The 15,635-nt window shown below is 40.3% G+C and overlaps 1 protein-coding gene across 1 annotated transcript in view; it reads right to left on the bottom strand.

The window, feature by feature from the left end:
• dars1 (aspartyl-tRNA synthetase 1) overlaps positions 1–15,635 on the bottom strand; it is a 32,514-nt gene that overhangs the window by 6,674 nt on the left and 10,205 nt on the right. Inside the window, exons 7-11 of the mRNA XM_080498210.1 lie at positions 10,853–10,955; positions 9,401–9,481; positions 5,961–6,020; positions 2,985–3,096; positions 300–434 (exon numbers count right to left, since the gene is read on the bottom strand). Coding sequence (XP_080354336.1) covers positions 300–434; positions 2,985–3,096; positions 5,961–6,020; positions 9,401–9,481; positions 10,853–10,955 — 491 coding nt within the window. The remainder of the gene's footprint in view (positions 1–299; positions 435–2,984; positions 3,097–5,960; positions 6,021–9,400; positions 9,482–10,852; positions 10,956–15,635) is intronic.

Raw genomic sequence — 15,635 nt, 5'->3', positions numbered from 1 at the left:
TCAGATGGTGGCAGTGTTTGCTTATCTAAAGAGCTGTGGGCTCTCCTAAACTCACCTCTACAAAGTCTTTTACGGCTCCCGCTGTGTCACTAACTCATTGAGCTCTACAGCGGCTCGGACCACAGTGAAGTCAACAGAGGGAGGTCCGTTAAAAGTTTAACAGGCTGAATGCATTTGGAGGCATTTTAAAAATGTCGCTTTAGTTAATAGGGTCTGCATTTTTCATTTCACTCTTGATGGTCGTTCCTGCTGCTCGCCATAAGCACCGGCAACAGATGGATGGCGGGGGTCATTCTTACCTGGACCCACACAGAACACCTTGTCGAAATCGGCACAGATGCACATCTGCTTGTAGAGCTGGGGAGACTGGGCCAGGTAGGCGCTGGTCTTGAAGTAAGACACGGTGAAGACGTTCGCCCCACCCTCACTGGCAGCTAGGAGTGGACAAAGACAGGTTTGAGAGAAGAAAATTAGGTTTTTATTTCCTCTGGCACAAAATGACCATTAACCGCAAAGGATGATTGACTCACCCCTCCCCCAAACACAGCTCCCCGAGTGAGGAAACTGAAATTTCTCACTTCAAAACCCTGACCAACCCCACTTAATGATGCTATATTTCATCTATTCATTGGGTGTTTCAGCAGGAACTCTAATAAGCCACCTTAGGGTTATTTTTCTCTTTTCGAAAAAAACAAGAATATTTCACAGATCGCCTCTAGCTGAGAGAAACTCTTCCTTTTTGACTGCAGCTCAATGAGTGTGTACCAAAGTCATAAATGTGATCAATGTTGGCCGTTTGTTGATGAACGTGGCTTCCTGGCATGGTCCTGACAGACGGGCCTTGACGTCGTATCGCACAGGCCAGACTTGCATAACGCATCAGTGGTTTTCACTTTGACACAGACGTCATATACACACCATTATCTGATATTCTCACAGTACTAGGGTGTGTGTTCACAGAACACAAACTGTTTGTGGCGTGGAAGGGCTGATGGGTGGTGCCATGCAGGAAGATGTGGTTTTGCACCTAAAAGGTACACCGTTTTTACTGCAGCTGCCGCCAAAATATGAGCGCCAGTTTTGAATTCAGACTGTCGGGGACAACCGTCCTCATTGGCTGCTTCAGAAAAGGGGAAGTGAGAGCGGAATAGGTTTTGCTAGACTTTATTTCAAGTGTAAAGAGAGCGTAGGAGGCCGGGGATGGGAGAGTTGATTTTATCGTCAGAATAACAATGACTTTTTGTCTTAAAAGTGACTAACATGTTTATGATAAACATCTTATTCTATTTATGCAAAATCAAGGACATCTCCATAAACAATAATACATTTTAGCTCTGCATTAAGAATCTCCTCCAAACCCTTCTGTGAAAATTGTTTGACACAACAGAAAGAAGAGCTCAACTGTATACCGTAGTACAAGAAAACCTCTGAATGGTTCCAGATTAACACTAATCAAAATTATAATCTCAAATGATACAGAAACTGTCAAAAGGTATCATTTTGAGCTATAAAGACAAGATGTTATGAGGTGGCCCCACAGAGTCCTGATTTCAACACCATGGAATCAGTTTCAAATTACAAGAGACGGAAGAATTCGAGTCAGCCTACATCCACAGAGCACGTCCACCATGTCCAATCTGCAACTGAAATCTTAGTCGGTTAAAAGTACAATGTCACTCGGGACTGAAGCACTATGAGGCAGCATGTACACCCCCCCCCCCCCCCCCCCCCCGGAGTTACATAACCCCTGGTAAAATGAAGAAACATGGTTTGGCATCACTTCAGTTTTGAAAATAAAAACAAAATAGCATGTAGACTGTGTGCAACCACAAAGTGCAATCACAACAATCTTGGGCATTTGGTTGAGTAGCCTACATGGTGTGAAGGCTGCTCCTGTTTGCAGGGCTAAAGCAATAATGAGGCCAATTTGATATTATTTACCAAGACAAGCAGCAATTCTGCCCAGTATGAGAAAATGCAGATAATCCCACCAATGACTTTGAAAGATCCGGTTTCTCTTTGTTGAAAATGAAGCCTTCAGGAAGTTAATGGAGCGTGTTTAGCCTGAATGCACGAGGTGATAACCATGGTGTGAGTATTGTACTGTCACTAATATTGCAGTCACAAATGTAATCCAATATTGTTGCTTATAATTATGATTAAATGTATGAAAGACCTTTGAATAACATTATTTTTGAAAACAATGTTTAAAATGCTTCAATATACATTGATACATCACTCTTTTTTTCTTCCTTCTCACACAAGTTGATTAGTTTAAATAGAGTTTTCATTTCGTGGACAAAAATACCCTAAAATCAAAAAAAGTGTTTAAGTTTTCTGTAAAAAAAATTTTGAAAAACAAGAACCTATGCCGTTTTGGCTATAAAAGGAGGTATTTACTTTGCTTTGTTTTAACAGAAAAAATATTCATGTTTAACACATCTATTTTTTCCCCCAGAGTTGTGATTTGCACCATTTTTTCGAGCTTTCCTAAAACATTGGCCCAGAATTGTGTGCGTCTTCTGATTATCAGTGGAAAGAAGTCTGTCCGGGTTGTGAGTTTTTCACTTTCCTAACTTCAGTAAAGTGAGATGACTTCTTTTGGGAACAATCTTCAGAAGAGCCTCTCCTGTCAAATTAAAAAAAAGGCTGTGAGAGGCTGACGTGAGAGACGGTCGATGCATCAAAACTCCCAGCAGGCTGGATTAAAGTCCTCATTGGTCTGTAACAAACTTTGGTCTTATACCTCATTGTCTGTTTGCCTGGGAACAGATATGCGTGACTGAGTTTTACTTCCTAAAGTCTCAAACTGTTTTCGTCAGTTTCAACTGCACTTTAAATTTGGTTCCGAGACGAAATTGAAATGGCAGATGGAAGTCAGTCTCACCAACACCGACTCATGGGACACCTGTGGGTGGCAATATAGAAATGTGCGAGTTTTCACTCGTCTCAGGTTTGCAATGAGACAGACGGTAGGTTCTCACCTGAGATTATTTTGGGGGTCTGGATCTCCACAAAGCCCTTTTGGGTGAGGGTATCCCTGAAGAGCTGGCACACTCCGGACTGCAGGCGAAAGATGGCCTGGCTGGTGGTTGTCTATCGGACACACACACAAATAGACAAAGAGGATCATTACGACATTATGTGATGTCATGAGATACAACAAATGTGCAAACAAAACACTGGGTCAATTATTTTGCAGGCAAGAGCAGGACAAAGTCAAAGCCAGCGAGAACAGCAGGAACTTTAAACCTATAATCATCTATGTTAATACTGACATCATGACAGGCAACTCAAAGAGAAGAAGAGGATTACAGCATAAAACTGAAACCCGAATGACCCAGCGAGTGCAACAGTTGGGCGATGGAACAGGTCAAAACTCCCCCAAAACCTCACTGACTCATCTTAAATGACTACATGTTTTCTCCAGTTGAGATCATCTGGCTTTCAATTCTAGTCATTAGAAACGATCATGATATAACAGGGCTCCATCCATTAAATGTCTGTTAATTAAAAGGTTCCATTTTACCCCCACTTTCCCAATTCTCCTGCCTGTTCAGCTCTGAAAGCAAGGTGATCATGTCTTAATAATAGTAGACTCATTAATCTGCAGACAATGCTTCAGGGCTGTCTGAGTGGATCTGATACTTTAGCAAAAAAAAAAAAAGAGATAAAATATGTTTAAGAGCAGTGAACATAAACTAAGTAGTTACACAAGAGGCTATAGCCATTGCTACTACTTGGGACAAAAAAACAAACCCCTAAAAAACTAGATTGTGCAAGACAACATTCAAAGATTACGACTGTGCTTCCTGTTTACAGCAAGTCTGCAGTCAGTCGATGCATGTATGGGTGGGTGGGTAGCACCCCATATCCTGAAACTGAGTTTTCTTCTGATGTCGAGGGGCCAAGTAACATATATGTGAATCTGACGCACCGCTAAAGTGGCAACTTGTGCCTGTTCGAAACCCAGTTGTGGTGATGAGCTACCACATGGAGGCTGCAAGGCCACAAAAGAAAGTATGAATATCTGCCAGGGGCTCTATAGACTTCTTTGCATCTTTTTTAGATTTGCTGACGTTTACGGAAAACATAACTATATACAAGTTTCAATTTTAAACCTTTGTGTATTTTCTTACTGAAAGATTCTGGGCGAAAATTACTTATATACTCTATACAGTATTAGCACACCATGAAAACTGTAAGAAAACGTATTCAACGTCATATATATACGTTGAATAAGATTTCATATATATATTTTAATGCTGTCAAAAGGAATGCGTTAATTAATTGATTTGAAACTTTTAATTCGTAAAATCTTTTTTGCGTAATTAACGTAGTTTTGTTTACTTCCAGGTTAGTTTTTTTTCCTCCATTACTGGAGCAGCAAGGCTCTCTCTCGGCTTGTGAGCTTTCCTGCCAGGGACAAAATAAAAAATTTTAATCTAAAAATCTAACTGAAACTATGTAACAAGTATTGATAAACACTCATCAGCAATAATTTCATTACAGTTTAAACTTTAAAAAAATGTACACAACACAATATAATGTAGCTGCTGCAATAACAATACTTGTATTACTCTTCGTGAAAGTTATTTTTGTGGTGTCATGAGCATCAGCCATCACAATTACACACTCTCGCCAATAATCAATGATCAGTCAATTCAATAACACTGCTTCCTGTCTGAAGTCTGTGTTGCACTTAGGAAACTGTGTGTTATTCCTATACATGCATGAGTTTTCTCTCACAATCCCAAAAAATGTACGTTAGGTTAACTTGTGACATTAAATTGCCCCCCCAAGTATGAATATGAGTGCGTGTTACCATCTTTTGATGGACACATGTCTCGCCCAGGATGTGCTTTCAATTCGAACATAGCTATAAAAAAAAAGCTCGTATAATACAATGCTCTAAACTTCAGATGTATTTTCCAAGTTTTGTTGTGAATGAAATATTGTGTTTTTATTTACATAACTACACTTATACCAGCCATATCTTTTTTGTATTACATTTCCAGTTTCTGCATTACTGCTTCACCCGCATTGTGTGTAACAGAAAAAAACTAAACAAAATCCAGCCTGCAATCCTAAATCTACTCAGAAAACTTTTCCACTGTGTTTTTCTGAGACGCTCCTTGTGTGCAAGGACAGTGAGGTTACAAAGGGAGTTTCGTAGAAACTAAATTATTACAGGATGGGTTTATAGTTCCCTTTTGGAGTGCCTGTCTACCAGTGTGGGAACCGCTTTATAGCTACACGAGGCTCTTAAGTGAAAACCTGATGACAGGCTCGAGTCTATGAGCTGAAAGTGCACTGTGTTACAGAAACAGGTGTTGTTGTGTGTGTTGAGGCTGTGAGGCTTCGTGCTGTGGTGTCTGCGCCTTCCTGCCAGCCGCACCATCCATGTGGGAGGCACATATCAAAACAATGAGACACTCTGTGACTCGCCGTCTTATGCTGCTCGCATAGGTTTAGCACGTCTCCCACACCACACCGGATTCATAGCACCAGGCCACTAAATCACAGAGTATCTCTTTTACTCTAGAGGAGCAGTGGTTTGCACTGTAACTCTCACTGCTTGCGCGCTCATGAGGGTTTCGGCTTTGAAGTCAAAGGCATGAAGCGGTTTTCTTTAACATTATTGAACTCTTTTTAGATGCAATGTAAAAAAAAAAAAAAAAAGAAGCTGCATTCATTTACTAGATTACTAGATATATTATTGTTATTATGGTTATCCTTAGGAAATTGTAAAATTGAAAAAGACAAAAAATTTACTTTTTTAATAGAGGAATGAAAAAAAAAAAAAAGCTGTGAAAAAGCACCAAATGCACCCCCCCGCCAAAACGATCTTCACAACACCTGACTTGGGAGATTTGATTCAACAAAACAAAATGCAACCTGTGACAAGTAATCCGTTTGTTTTTCCCACTTGGCTTTTATCAGCTCTCATAGCAACTTACCCTGAGATCAATCACCCTGTTGTCCAGCTTGGTGTCCTGGTTGACTGTGGCTCTGCCTTCCTAAGGGCAAACAAACAAAACCAAAAAAACAGGCTTTATCACATCACCAATAGACCCTCGGGCTATGAATTATTCAACAACATAACTGCCGAGTACATCGCAGTGGAAGTAGGAGGTCAAGTGTTTATAGTTTACAGGGGGGGGGGGGGGGTTGTTTGTTTTTTAAACCCCATAAGTATAAAAATATCAGAAAAAATGATGATGGGCAAGTTTAAGGATTAAAAAGCTATTAGTCTTTAAAACCTCCCTATAGGTTTGTATTCATTTCTGGAATAAAACACTGAGCGCAGCACAACTGCCATCTTCATACAGCTTAAACACATATAATGAGAGGAACATTCAGTCCCCCAAAGCTGTAACTATTACAGGGTCAACGGTAATAAAATACATCTGGTGTGAGACAACAGTGAGGACGGAGAAAAGAAACAAACTGGAAAACGTAAATATTTCATCACAGGGGGAGCCACTGCTTCCAGGGTCATGCATGTCAAGTTTCCTGAGAGGACCCGCTGGGGTTTGAGCTAATAGTCTGTGTCGCCACATCCTGCTCCAAACTGCCTCATGCAGGGCCACTAACTGTTTGCTGGGCGGACAGTCAGCAAGGCAGAGCGTTTGGGACCGCTGTCTCTGGGGAAGGCAGGTGCACCTACAAGCGTGACTGACGTGACGAATCGCAACTAGAAAACACCCGGTCTGCTGCAGACAACAAGTGTTTTGGATAAACAGCGATTGGAACTCAGATGCCTTTGGTGTCGTGCGCACAAATGATATGGCGATAAATCAGTTTGTTATTAGATATAATTGACCAAAACCTAAAAGGGAAAACAATAGCGACCGGTATGTGACAATTTAACATGTGCATCTGTGTTCACCAAAAATACAAGCAACTTTTAGGCGGATGATCAGGCTGCGTTGTTTATGACGCTTTAATTATTTAATTGCATTGTAAATAGTTTGCTGAGATGAGCTCTAGATGCAAGGTGAATACCAAACACCAGAAATAATCATGATTTGCAATAAATAAACAGTTTATAAAAAAGCCAAAGTTTTCTGAATATGGTGGATGAGACAAAGCAAGTACTGATTCAATCAGTTATGTTCACCAGTGCGCATCCTGTCCACAATTTCTGAACCTTTTGGAAGTACAACGCCTTTTTCAGGATTTAAAACATAGCCTCAGACTCTAAATTTAGACCCTGCAGCTATTGTGTTTAATGAAATCTTACAGCTTTGCCGTAAGAGCAAACCACCTGTTTCAAAGGCATGGAATTGTCAGAGCAATTTGAGAGGCTGCGGCTAACGTACTTCAACCAGGCAGACTCCTCTCCACTGGATTTGGGCAGATCTATAGTTATTTAATAGATACCGAGTTGCAACCAATGAATAACAAGACATAATTTACAAAAACAAATTTAAAAGAAAGAATAATGTCTTAAATTCAATCAACACACAAACAACTGCTGTGAGCAGTATTGCATTTAGAAAGCGATTTACAACCCACAACAGCAGCCTCAAAGTTTTAACAACCATTATTAACCACATAAACCGTGGCTGAGAGAAAGAATGGCTTTTTAAATGCATCATGATACTCTAAAAATGATTCAGCATCGATGCACCATTCCTTAATTGGAATTCAGAGGAGTCCCCAAACACTGGCTGCTGGCTCTTGTAATCACTGTGTGATGAAATCACCATTTGCATGAAGAAGGGCGAGTCAAACAAGGTGATTAAGTACAATTACCCCATCTTTGATTCTGCCAAAAACACCAATCTTTAGTCTTTTCACTGGAAAAACAGCTTCGCTTTGAAGGGTAAAGTTAGTTCACTGCATCAATATGCTTTAATAATTTGACACTGATGATTAAGACAAGCTGGGAGTGTTAATTATCATATATTTCATTGATATTTTATGGTGCGAACAAACCTATCTACACACGCTGTGAGTCGAGGGCTATTTTCAGACTTGGCAACTTGCATTGAAACAAACTGGCATGAGCGCTTTAGTAGTATGGCCCATTTGTGGAAGTGTGATTGCTGCCATCTAAACCCTGATGAGCAACAAATGAGCAGACAGGGTGTTTAAAAAGTGAATCTCAGGCTGCTTTCAAACTGGATGCAGGTTAACCCAAGTATGACCACAACATGATCCAAATGTGTGTGAAAGGCGCTGGAGCCCATCTGCCTGCTCAGCCTCTGAAGACCTTCATATGCTGAAACTGACCCATTAAGCAGATATTTGAAACTGGTCAGGGTCTGTGGGCATTTCACAATTTCACATTAATGGCAGACCTGGTTTTAAATCACAAATGACATGCTGCAATGGCAGCGCCTGAATATCATTGAAAAATGTCATCTCTAGTGACGATACGTTATTATAATGATGTTTTAACATTGTAGTTGAGTTGTGTCACTTTTAACTACTGTTCATAGAGCAGCCATTAAAGGAATGACCCATTACCATCCCTGGAAGGTAGAGAGGTCAGCTGATCCTGTTCGCCAAGCCAATTCAACACACTAATCTCACAACAACCAACACTGAATAGAATTGGTCGATGAGTGAATGAGTGAAAGCAACTTTCACCAGAAAATTTCCATTTTAGAAACTGAAAATGCCATCCGATTACTTGGATATGGGAACTATGTTCTTGTATGTTAAAGAACACATTAAAGTTCCACTCCAAATTTTTTTTTTTTCCTCTTTTTGCCCTGAAACTGAACTATTTTATTTTGTTGTTATTGAGATCCGTGGCAAACGTTCAAAAATCAAGTTCTCCATCTGTAGCTGATAGCATTGTTTGGTTGCATCTGGTGCTCCTCACTGATTACCGTGATGAAGGTGCAGGTATCTCCTCTGCACTAAACAGCAGCACCAGCTTACGGTAAGTTTCAAACAAGTCCAGAACACACACTCAAATAAATATGTCTCGGTTATTGTTAAACCGGGGCCTTTGACAGTATTTGATCAAGTTCTTAAATTATACAACTGTGGAGTGAGAAAAACTAAAATACCATTTTGTTTTCTGTTTGGACTTTGGTGTTTGGAAAACAAGTATGGAAAACATCTCTAATGAATGGACCCGTATATTTGACAAAAACAGCTTAGTGTAAGATTCAATGAAGAGGAGTGTGAGGATGACAGTTGTTTTGGGCCTTGCTGATGAATGTCTAAGCTGTCCGAATGGTGAATGGTGCATACTTATCAGGACTTTAATCACACACTGAATCCTCAAGTGCTGAGCATGGCTTCATGGAAACAAATGGATGAATCAATGAATCATTTGCATTTCTGTGCAGAAAAAAAAACAAACAAGGCTGGAGTGTTTCCTGTTGTGATGATGTTGGACGAAGAATGTTTGCTTGCGCGCTCTCCCTTGACTCACCTCCTCTCCGTCTCCATCAGGCCTGACAGCATCCTCCAGCTGCAGAGGAAGACGAGCCTCAGCTTGGCTGATGACAAAAATCTGAAAAGGGAAGAAAACAACAAGCCAATGTTTCTATTAAGGCTGCTTCGACGTGGGGAAGTACCAGGCTTTTACGTACAGACTGAAAACGTCAAAGTGAAACAGAGAAATCTCATCTGTTCAAACCTTGCCTGTGTGAGAACCTGAGAATCTGATAAAGCCGTTAGATGCACATGCCTGTCAGCAACCACACAGAAACAACCTACGTTATACCAACTGCATTAAGCTGAGAAAGCACAGTGCCGACTGCATCGAGTGCTGCTGGAAGTACGCGCTGTAGGGTGAAGAGTTCAAAAGGAACTGCGTTTATTCCCAATAGCTCAAGGTAGGTGTGAGGGGAGGAAAATAAAGGCTGCACGCTTTTCTTCCCAACTTTACATAGCGTCTGTGTCTTTCTTTCTTAGGCTTAGAAAAGTAAGTGTCATGAACACATTAGAAAAGAGAATTATATTAAAATATATAAGCTGGAAAACTATACGAAGCCTCCAATAAGAAACAAGAATGATGTATATTCGTATTTTTTCATCTATTTTATGGAGCATATCAGAGTCATTAATTATTAATTAATTATTCATCATTAATCCTAGGAGAAAATCCCAGACAGTGCCACTTCACATAGTAGTCATTTATGGGAAATACAATAAAATTATCAAATATTGAATAGCTAAATACTAAATAGAATAGACTAAATAAGTTAAATATCAGTATGTAAATGGTGACGCATAATATTATGAAAAAATCTAATGTACAACGTTCCCAAATTAACGAAATCAGCCCACTTCTGCTTTGTCATGGCCAACTAATGCAGCATGAGGTCTGTGCAATCACTCCTTCAAACAGATAATTTTTTATTTAAAACAGGAAAAGTCAAAAACAAAATCTATACTCCAACACATATATTTTTATTTTCATACCTTTAATAAAATGATCCAAGTCGCACACTGATTTACACATACTTTGATGAACAAAACGAAGTTGAGTGTGTTTTTCTGTTAGTTTGAACTGTACTCACAAACTGTGACAATCTATTCCAAGAAGAACACCTTTCTTGCAAAAAAATACTGAGAAAATGAAGAGAACAAAAACACACCTCATGACAGGATTTTTTTTTTTTTATATCACTCTTTGCAGCTTTTCTTCACACTTTCATGAACGTGCTGCAATGTACTGTACCCATGCAAGACACCTGTGTACTTCCTGTGTGAGGAGTTTTAGAAGCTGCTCGAGTAATATGAAAAACAAAAGCTCCAGTCTGAGTGCAATATTGTAATACATATTTAAACGCAAGACTGTGTCAGAGAACAAAGGTGAAATTGAAGAGGGCACGTGTACTAATTGCTGCCCGACTGTGTGTAGTAAAAGCATGCCAACCCTCTCGATGTGAAGCTCCACGTCCTGCTGGGAACAGCTCTCAATCTTCTGCTCCACTTTCCTCACCACTGCCTCCACGTCGATGATGCTCTCCTTCGTGATGCTGGCAGAGGGAATCAAGAGGGAGAGTTCAAACAAAGCACTTCACTTATAAAACAAACTCTAAAACTGTAATGAACCCACATTTGCAGTTAAGCTTTTTACATGGTGCAATGTGAAGGAGACATGACTGTGCCATTTCTGACCAAGTCCTGTTTTGTTTTTTTTTCATGATCACCCCATAAAATGCAACTACGACAATGACATTTTCTGAAAACGAGAGGAAGGCTAGTTGATATGCCACATGAATCGTGCCTTGAATAATAGGCTGCATATTGATCTAGTGGTTACCACTCTGGCCTCACATTGAGACAATGACCTGTTCACCTCCAGGTTTGGGGACTTTATGTGTGGGTTTTCTCCAGATATTCTGGTTTCCTTCCATAGTTCAAAAACAAAGAGGTTAATCTGTGCGTTTAAATTGCCTATAGGTTTGAAAGTGATTGATTGTGCGTTTATCGCCCAGTTTTTCCCTGTGATGCCCTGGTGACCTATCCAGGGAGTACCCTGCCTCCACCCACTGTCACCCACTGCGATCGGCTTCAGCCCCCCCAACGACCCTGAATTGGATAAAGCTGTATACAAGATGGATGAATCACAATTATTGTTACTTTTATATTCCTTCCGTCACTATGGAACCATAAAGGACATTTTATGAGAGAAATACAGAATGACTGACCAATTGCAGACAAGATTTACGAGCATGTTATATATTTGTAACATGAGCATCTTGCTATAAAAACACACAGTAGGCCTGAAGAACTGTCAGCTATTGAACATTTCTTGGAAAAAGAGACAGAAAGACTCGCCACACATTTTCTGACTATTAAAAAGCCATCAGCAGAGGAAATATTCAGTCTTAAAAGAGTTCAAATTGATCAAATGTTCACTCTCACCACACTATTATAATTTCTTTTCTTTAAAGTGTGTTCTGTTATGTTTCGGTCTTCAGAAAAACACTGACGTGATGGGATAAATGGGATAACATTGTTACAGGGGTCCTATCTGGGTCCAACTCTCTATGAAACTGTTTGGCAATTAAAGTGGTAGCATCCAATTTCAGGGCAGATTACAGTAAGGTGCATAACTGCGCAGCTCAGATTGGCTTAATAACTTTATATCAGCCACAAAGGACAAGAAGTAAATAAACAGAAGCAGCAGAGCTGCAGGGGGATTTGTGAGCTTTGAGAGAACTTTCATCATACTGCGGCTCTTGGGAAGCATCCAGCTCTACAACAGAAACACTCGGAGGCTGAGAGCGAAGGTGAGACTTTCCCCATTTTACATACAAGGGAAAGTTAACTACAGTTAATTAGAGGACGCTGGTTTTTCAAAACAATGCCCCATTTTCAGTTCTCCGGCTCCAGAATGAAACTAAAGGCAATCATCGGAGATGTGGGGAGTGGCGCCTACCGTCATACAGCTCTAAACCAGATGGGAAAGCTGCTGTAATCCTTCTCTCCTGCTCATTAAAACACAGTAATGAGGGAGTGAACGCCGGGGTTCTGCTGTCCCTTCAGCCCCACGACAGCTGCCACTGTAGTCCTTCCCGTCTAGTCAGATCAGTCAGATAAATAAATCCCCACGTTAATAACCTTCGCTGCAGGGCCCATAGAGTGACGAAAACACAGAGTTCAAACTGTGGTGGAAACGGACAGAAAAATAAATAAAAAACCAAGACTGACATTTGAGAGCATCACAAGGGGGACAACATGCGTCTGTGAGCAAAGATTGCCAGATCACTTTTGCAACTTTGCTGGCTTGATCTGTCCCTCTTCTTCATTTTCATCCAACGTATGGTGTGCAGGGTGCTGAAGCCGGACTCAGCTTACAGTGGTCAGAGGCAGAGTACACCTAGACTGAGGACAGGTCGCCATTCAATCACACAGCCAACACAGGAAGAAAGTTGCTACACGGACTAACTAAACAAAGAGTCACAAATTAGCTTTAGACTTTGTTATGGAAATGCATTCCCACAGAGATAACATGGAGCTCCTCGCAGAAAGGCCCACAGCCACAAACTGGTTTAAATATTGTAAGAACATTGGTAATATTTGAAATTTTATTACAACTACAATCGCTTAAATTCCTTTGAGTCTGCACACAGACTCACAGTGATGTTGCAGAGAGCCGAGAATCTGCCCATTTCATCATTAACATATCTCGGCAACATAAAAAAAACCAAAAAATAAAACAAGTACTACCAAAGATGACATAGGAACTACCCATAAAATAATGGTAGACATAATCCCTCAACCGGGTAAAACCAGCTTTCAGAGGCCACAAATATAAACTAGAATAAACAATACACAAATATCAAGTCCAAGCCACTTGAGACAACAAGTCCTGAAGTCAGCCTATTCTTCTGAAAGTTTTTCAACCAAATACACTTTCTGCTGGACAGAGGTCAGGAAATTAATCCCGTGCCTTACAAGTCTCAACCAGAAAAACGTTTTTTGTTTGATGCTATATGACAAGGGTGGGAATCTTTGGTCATTGTGAGAGCACAAAAAAAAATTTCAGGTCAAATTTTGCAAAAGCAATTCCACCACAGGGATATGCAAGACTTCTGGTTGCATCTTCAATAAAAATAACTATAGGTTTGTTGTTGAAGTATGGAACTTGATACTTCTTACCTAAAAATGCATTACAGCAATTACAACTGATATTTGGTCGAATGTTGTTAGTATGACTTTCCTCGTCAATTCCCCTTTAAACACGTAAATAAGGGAATATGGCTGATGAGAGTTACTTTTCATAGGAGTTATTAAAGAGTTCATATCCGCACAGATATAGATTGAAAATAGGAGCTTTGAAGACATACAGAGGCAAAATAACACTATACAGTCAGGTGAAAACATGTTATTTCTTCTATATGTGATAGTATTGTGACATTAACAGTAAATATGCCCCTGACATGACAAACACATTCTAAGTAAAAATCCATGTATTATTGTGATGTTGTGCATGTAAAATGTTACAAAAATAGATTTGATAAAATTGTAAGTCACTCAAAAGAAAAGGTACAGTATGTGCTCTGGGAGTGCTTTTGATTTTTGAGCCTGCACAATTTCTCCCAACAAAGTCGACAGTGGCACGGACTGCAGCCTATATATTTGATACGTACTTATTGTTCACAAAAGTGAAGTTTGAGATAATATCATGTATGGGTATGTAAAATAAACGGCATTACTTGCTACTTTAAGTGTGTCTAATTAAGGACACAACCTGGAGAATCTTATAACAGCAGGACACAAACCTGCAACAACTGATCCCAAGAAAGGAAGTCCACCTAGCAATCATGTCAACACCTGGGCAAAAACAGCCCTACAATGATGTAAACAAGCTGCATCTGAGTTAATGTGTTCAAATGCACATCAACAAAGAAGCCACCCAACAGGTCAGACTGTTGTCTGCTGTCCCAGCGCGGCTCTGCCACAGTGCTTTGCTACTTGACACTCGGCACTCCTGAGGTACTTGAGTGCCACAAATCCAGAAGATCACTTAATTAAACCAAACAAGTGGGCAGAAGATGACTTGGACATACAATACATGAAAGAAAACCCTCCCCACAATGTCATCCCCATCATCAGCGCCATAATGAGAGGATTTCCTTGTAATCCTGGGTCTCGCTCAGCTCGTCAATCATCACATAAAGTGTGTGAGATGAGAAGTCCGGCAGAAAACCATGGGAACAGTCTCCATGGTTTATAGAGGAAAAACAGCAAAAGCCCAGAACAAGGTAGCAAAATTAAGAAACCCTCAGGGTTACAAAGTTACAATGCAACTTTGCATTTTCATTGTTTTGATGCAATACTTGGTTGTCTTAGCAATTCTGTGTCATCACTTTCAGTTGCTCTGTTTTTAAGTGGCAATGTATTTACACAAACCATACAATATTGCCCCACCAGATTGAGGAACTAACACAAATGAAACATAACACTGTTGTATATTGACGCAAGTACTCTGTACCTGTCAAGTTTCCTATCACATTTGGTTTGTTTGCGAACCCCTTTATAACCTGTGTGCCATTTTGTTCTGTCAGCCGTGTCTCAGTTCCTCTTCGCAGGTCACCTTAAAGGAGCTGAGGCACACTTGGGTCTTTGTGACACTTGTTATGAAGTGGGGTCAGTGTGATCACACAGCTGAGGGCAAGACTTGCATTTGAGCTGCTGTGACTGCAAATGTGTTTCTGTGTTGGGCTCCACTTCTCTGGAAAACCAAGAAGCTCCTAGGCTTTTGTTCATGAAAAGTGATAACAGCAAGTGTGTGTGTGTGTGTGTGTGTGTGTGTGTGTGTGTGTGTGTGTGTGTGTGTGTGTGTGTGTGTGTGTGTGTGTGTGTAATACTAATTTATGCACAAGTGGGTAGTCATCAAACATTTAGTAGCTCAGTTTTGTTTACATAGGGCTCAGGCAGGTGTGTACATCAACACCATCACTCCTCATTAAATCTTGTTTTCCCACCCCAACAAATCTGGATAGCTCAAAGGAATAGAGATGCATTCAAAGCCAAAACCCATATTTTACAATCAAACCTCTTGACTATATCATGTTGGAACTCATATTTTTAAAGGGCTGGGCCTGAATATTCGGTTTGTTGAGGTGGTATCCGGATATTAATTTTGAAATCTGAATATTTGACGTCACCACCTCCGGCTCGCTGCAACGTTCCTCGACTTTCAC

This window comes from Blennius ocellaris (assembly GCF_963422515.1).
Source record: "Blennius ocellaris genome assembly, chromosome: 6".
Classification (NCBI taxonomy): Eukaryota; Metazoa; Chordata; class Actinopteri; order Blenniiformes; family Blenniidae; genus Blennius; species Blennius ocellaris.
The sequence above is the reverse complement of the archived record's forward strand: the minus strand, read 5'-3'. Positions and strand labels throughout refer to the sequence as shown.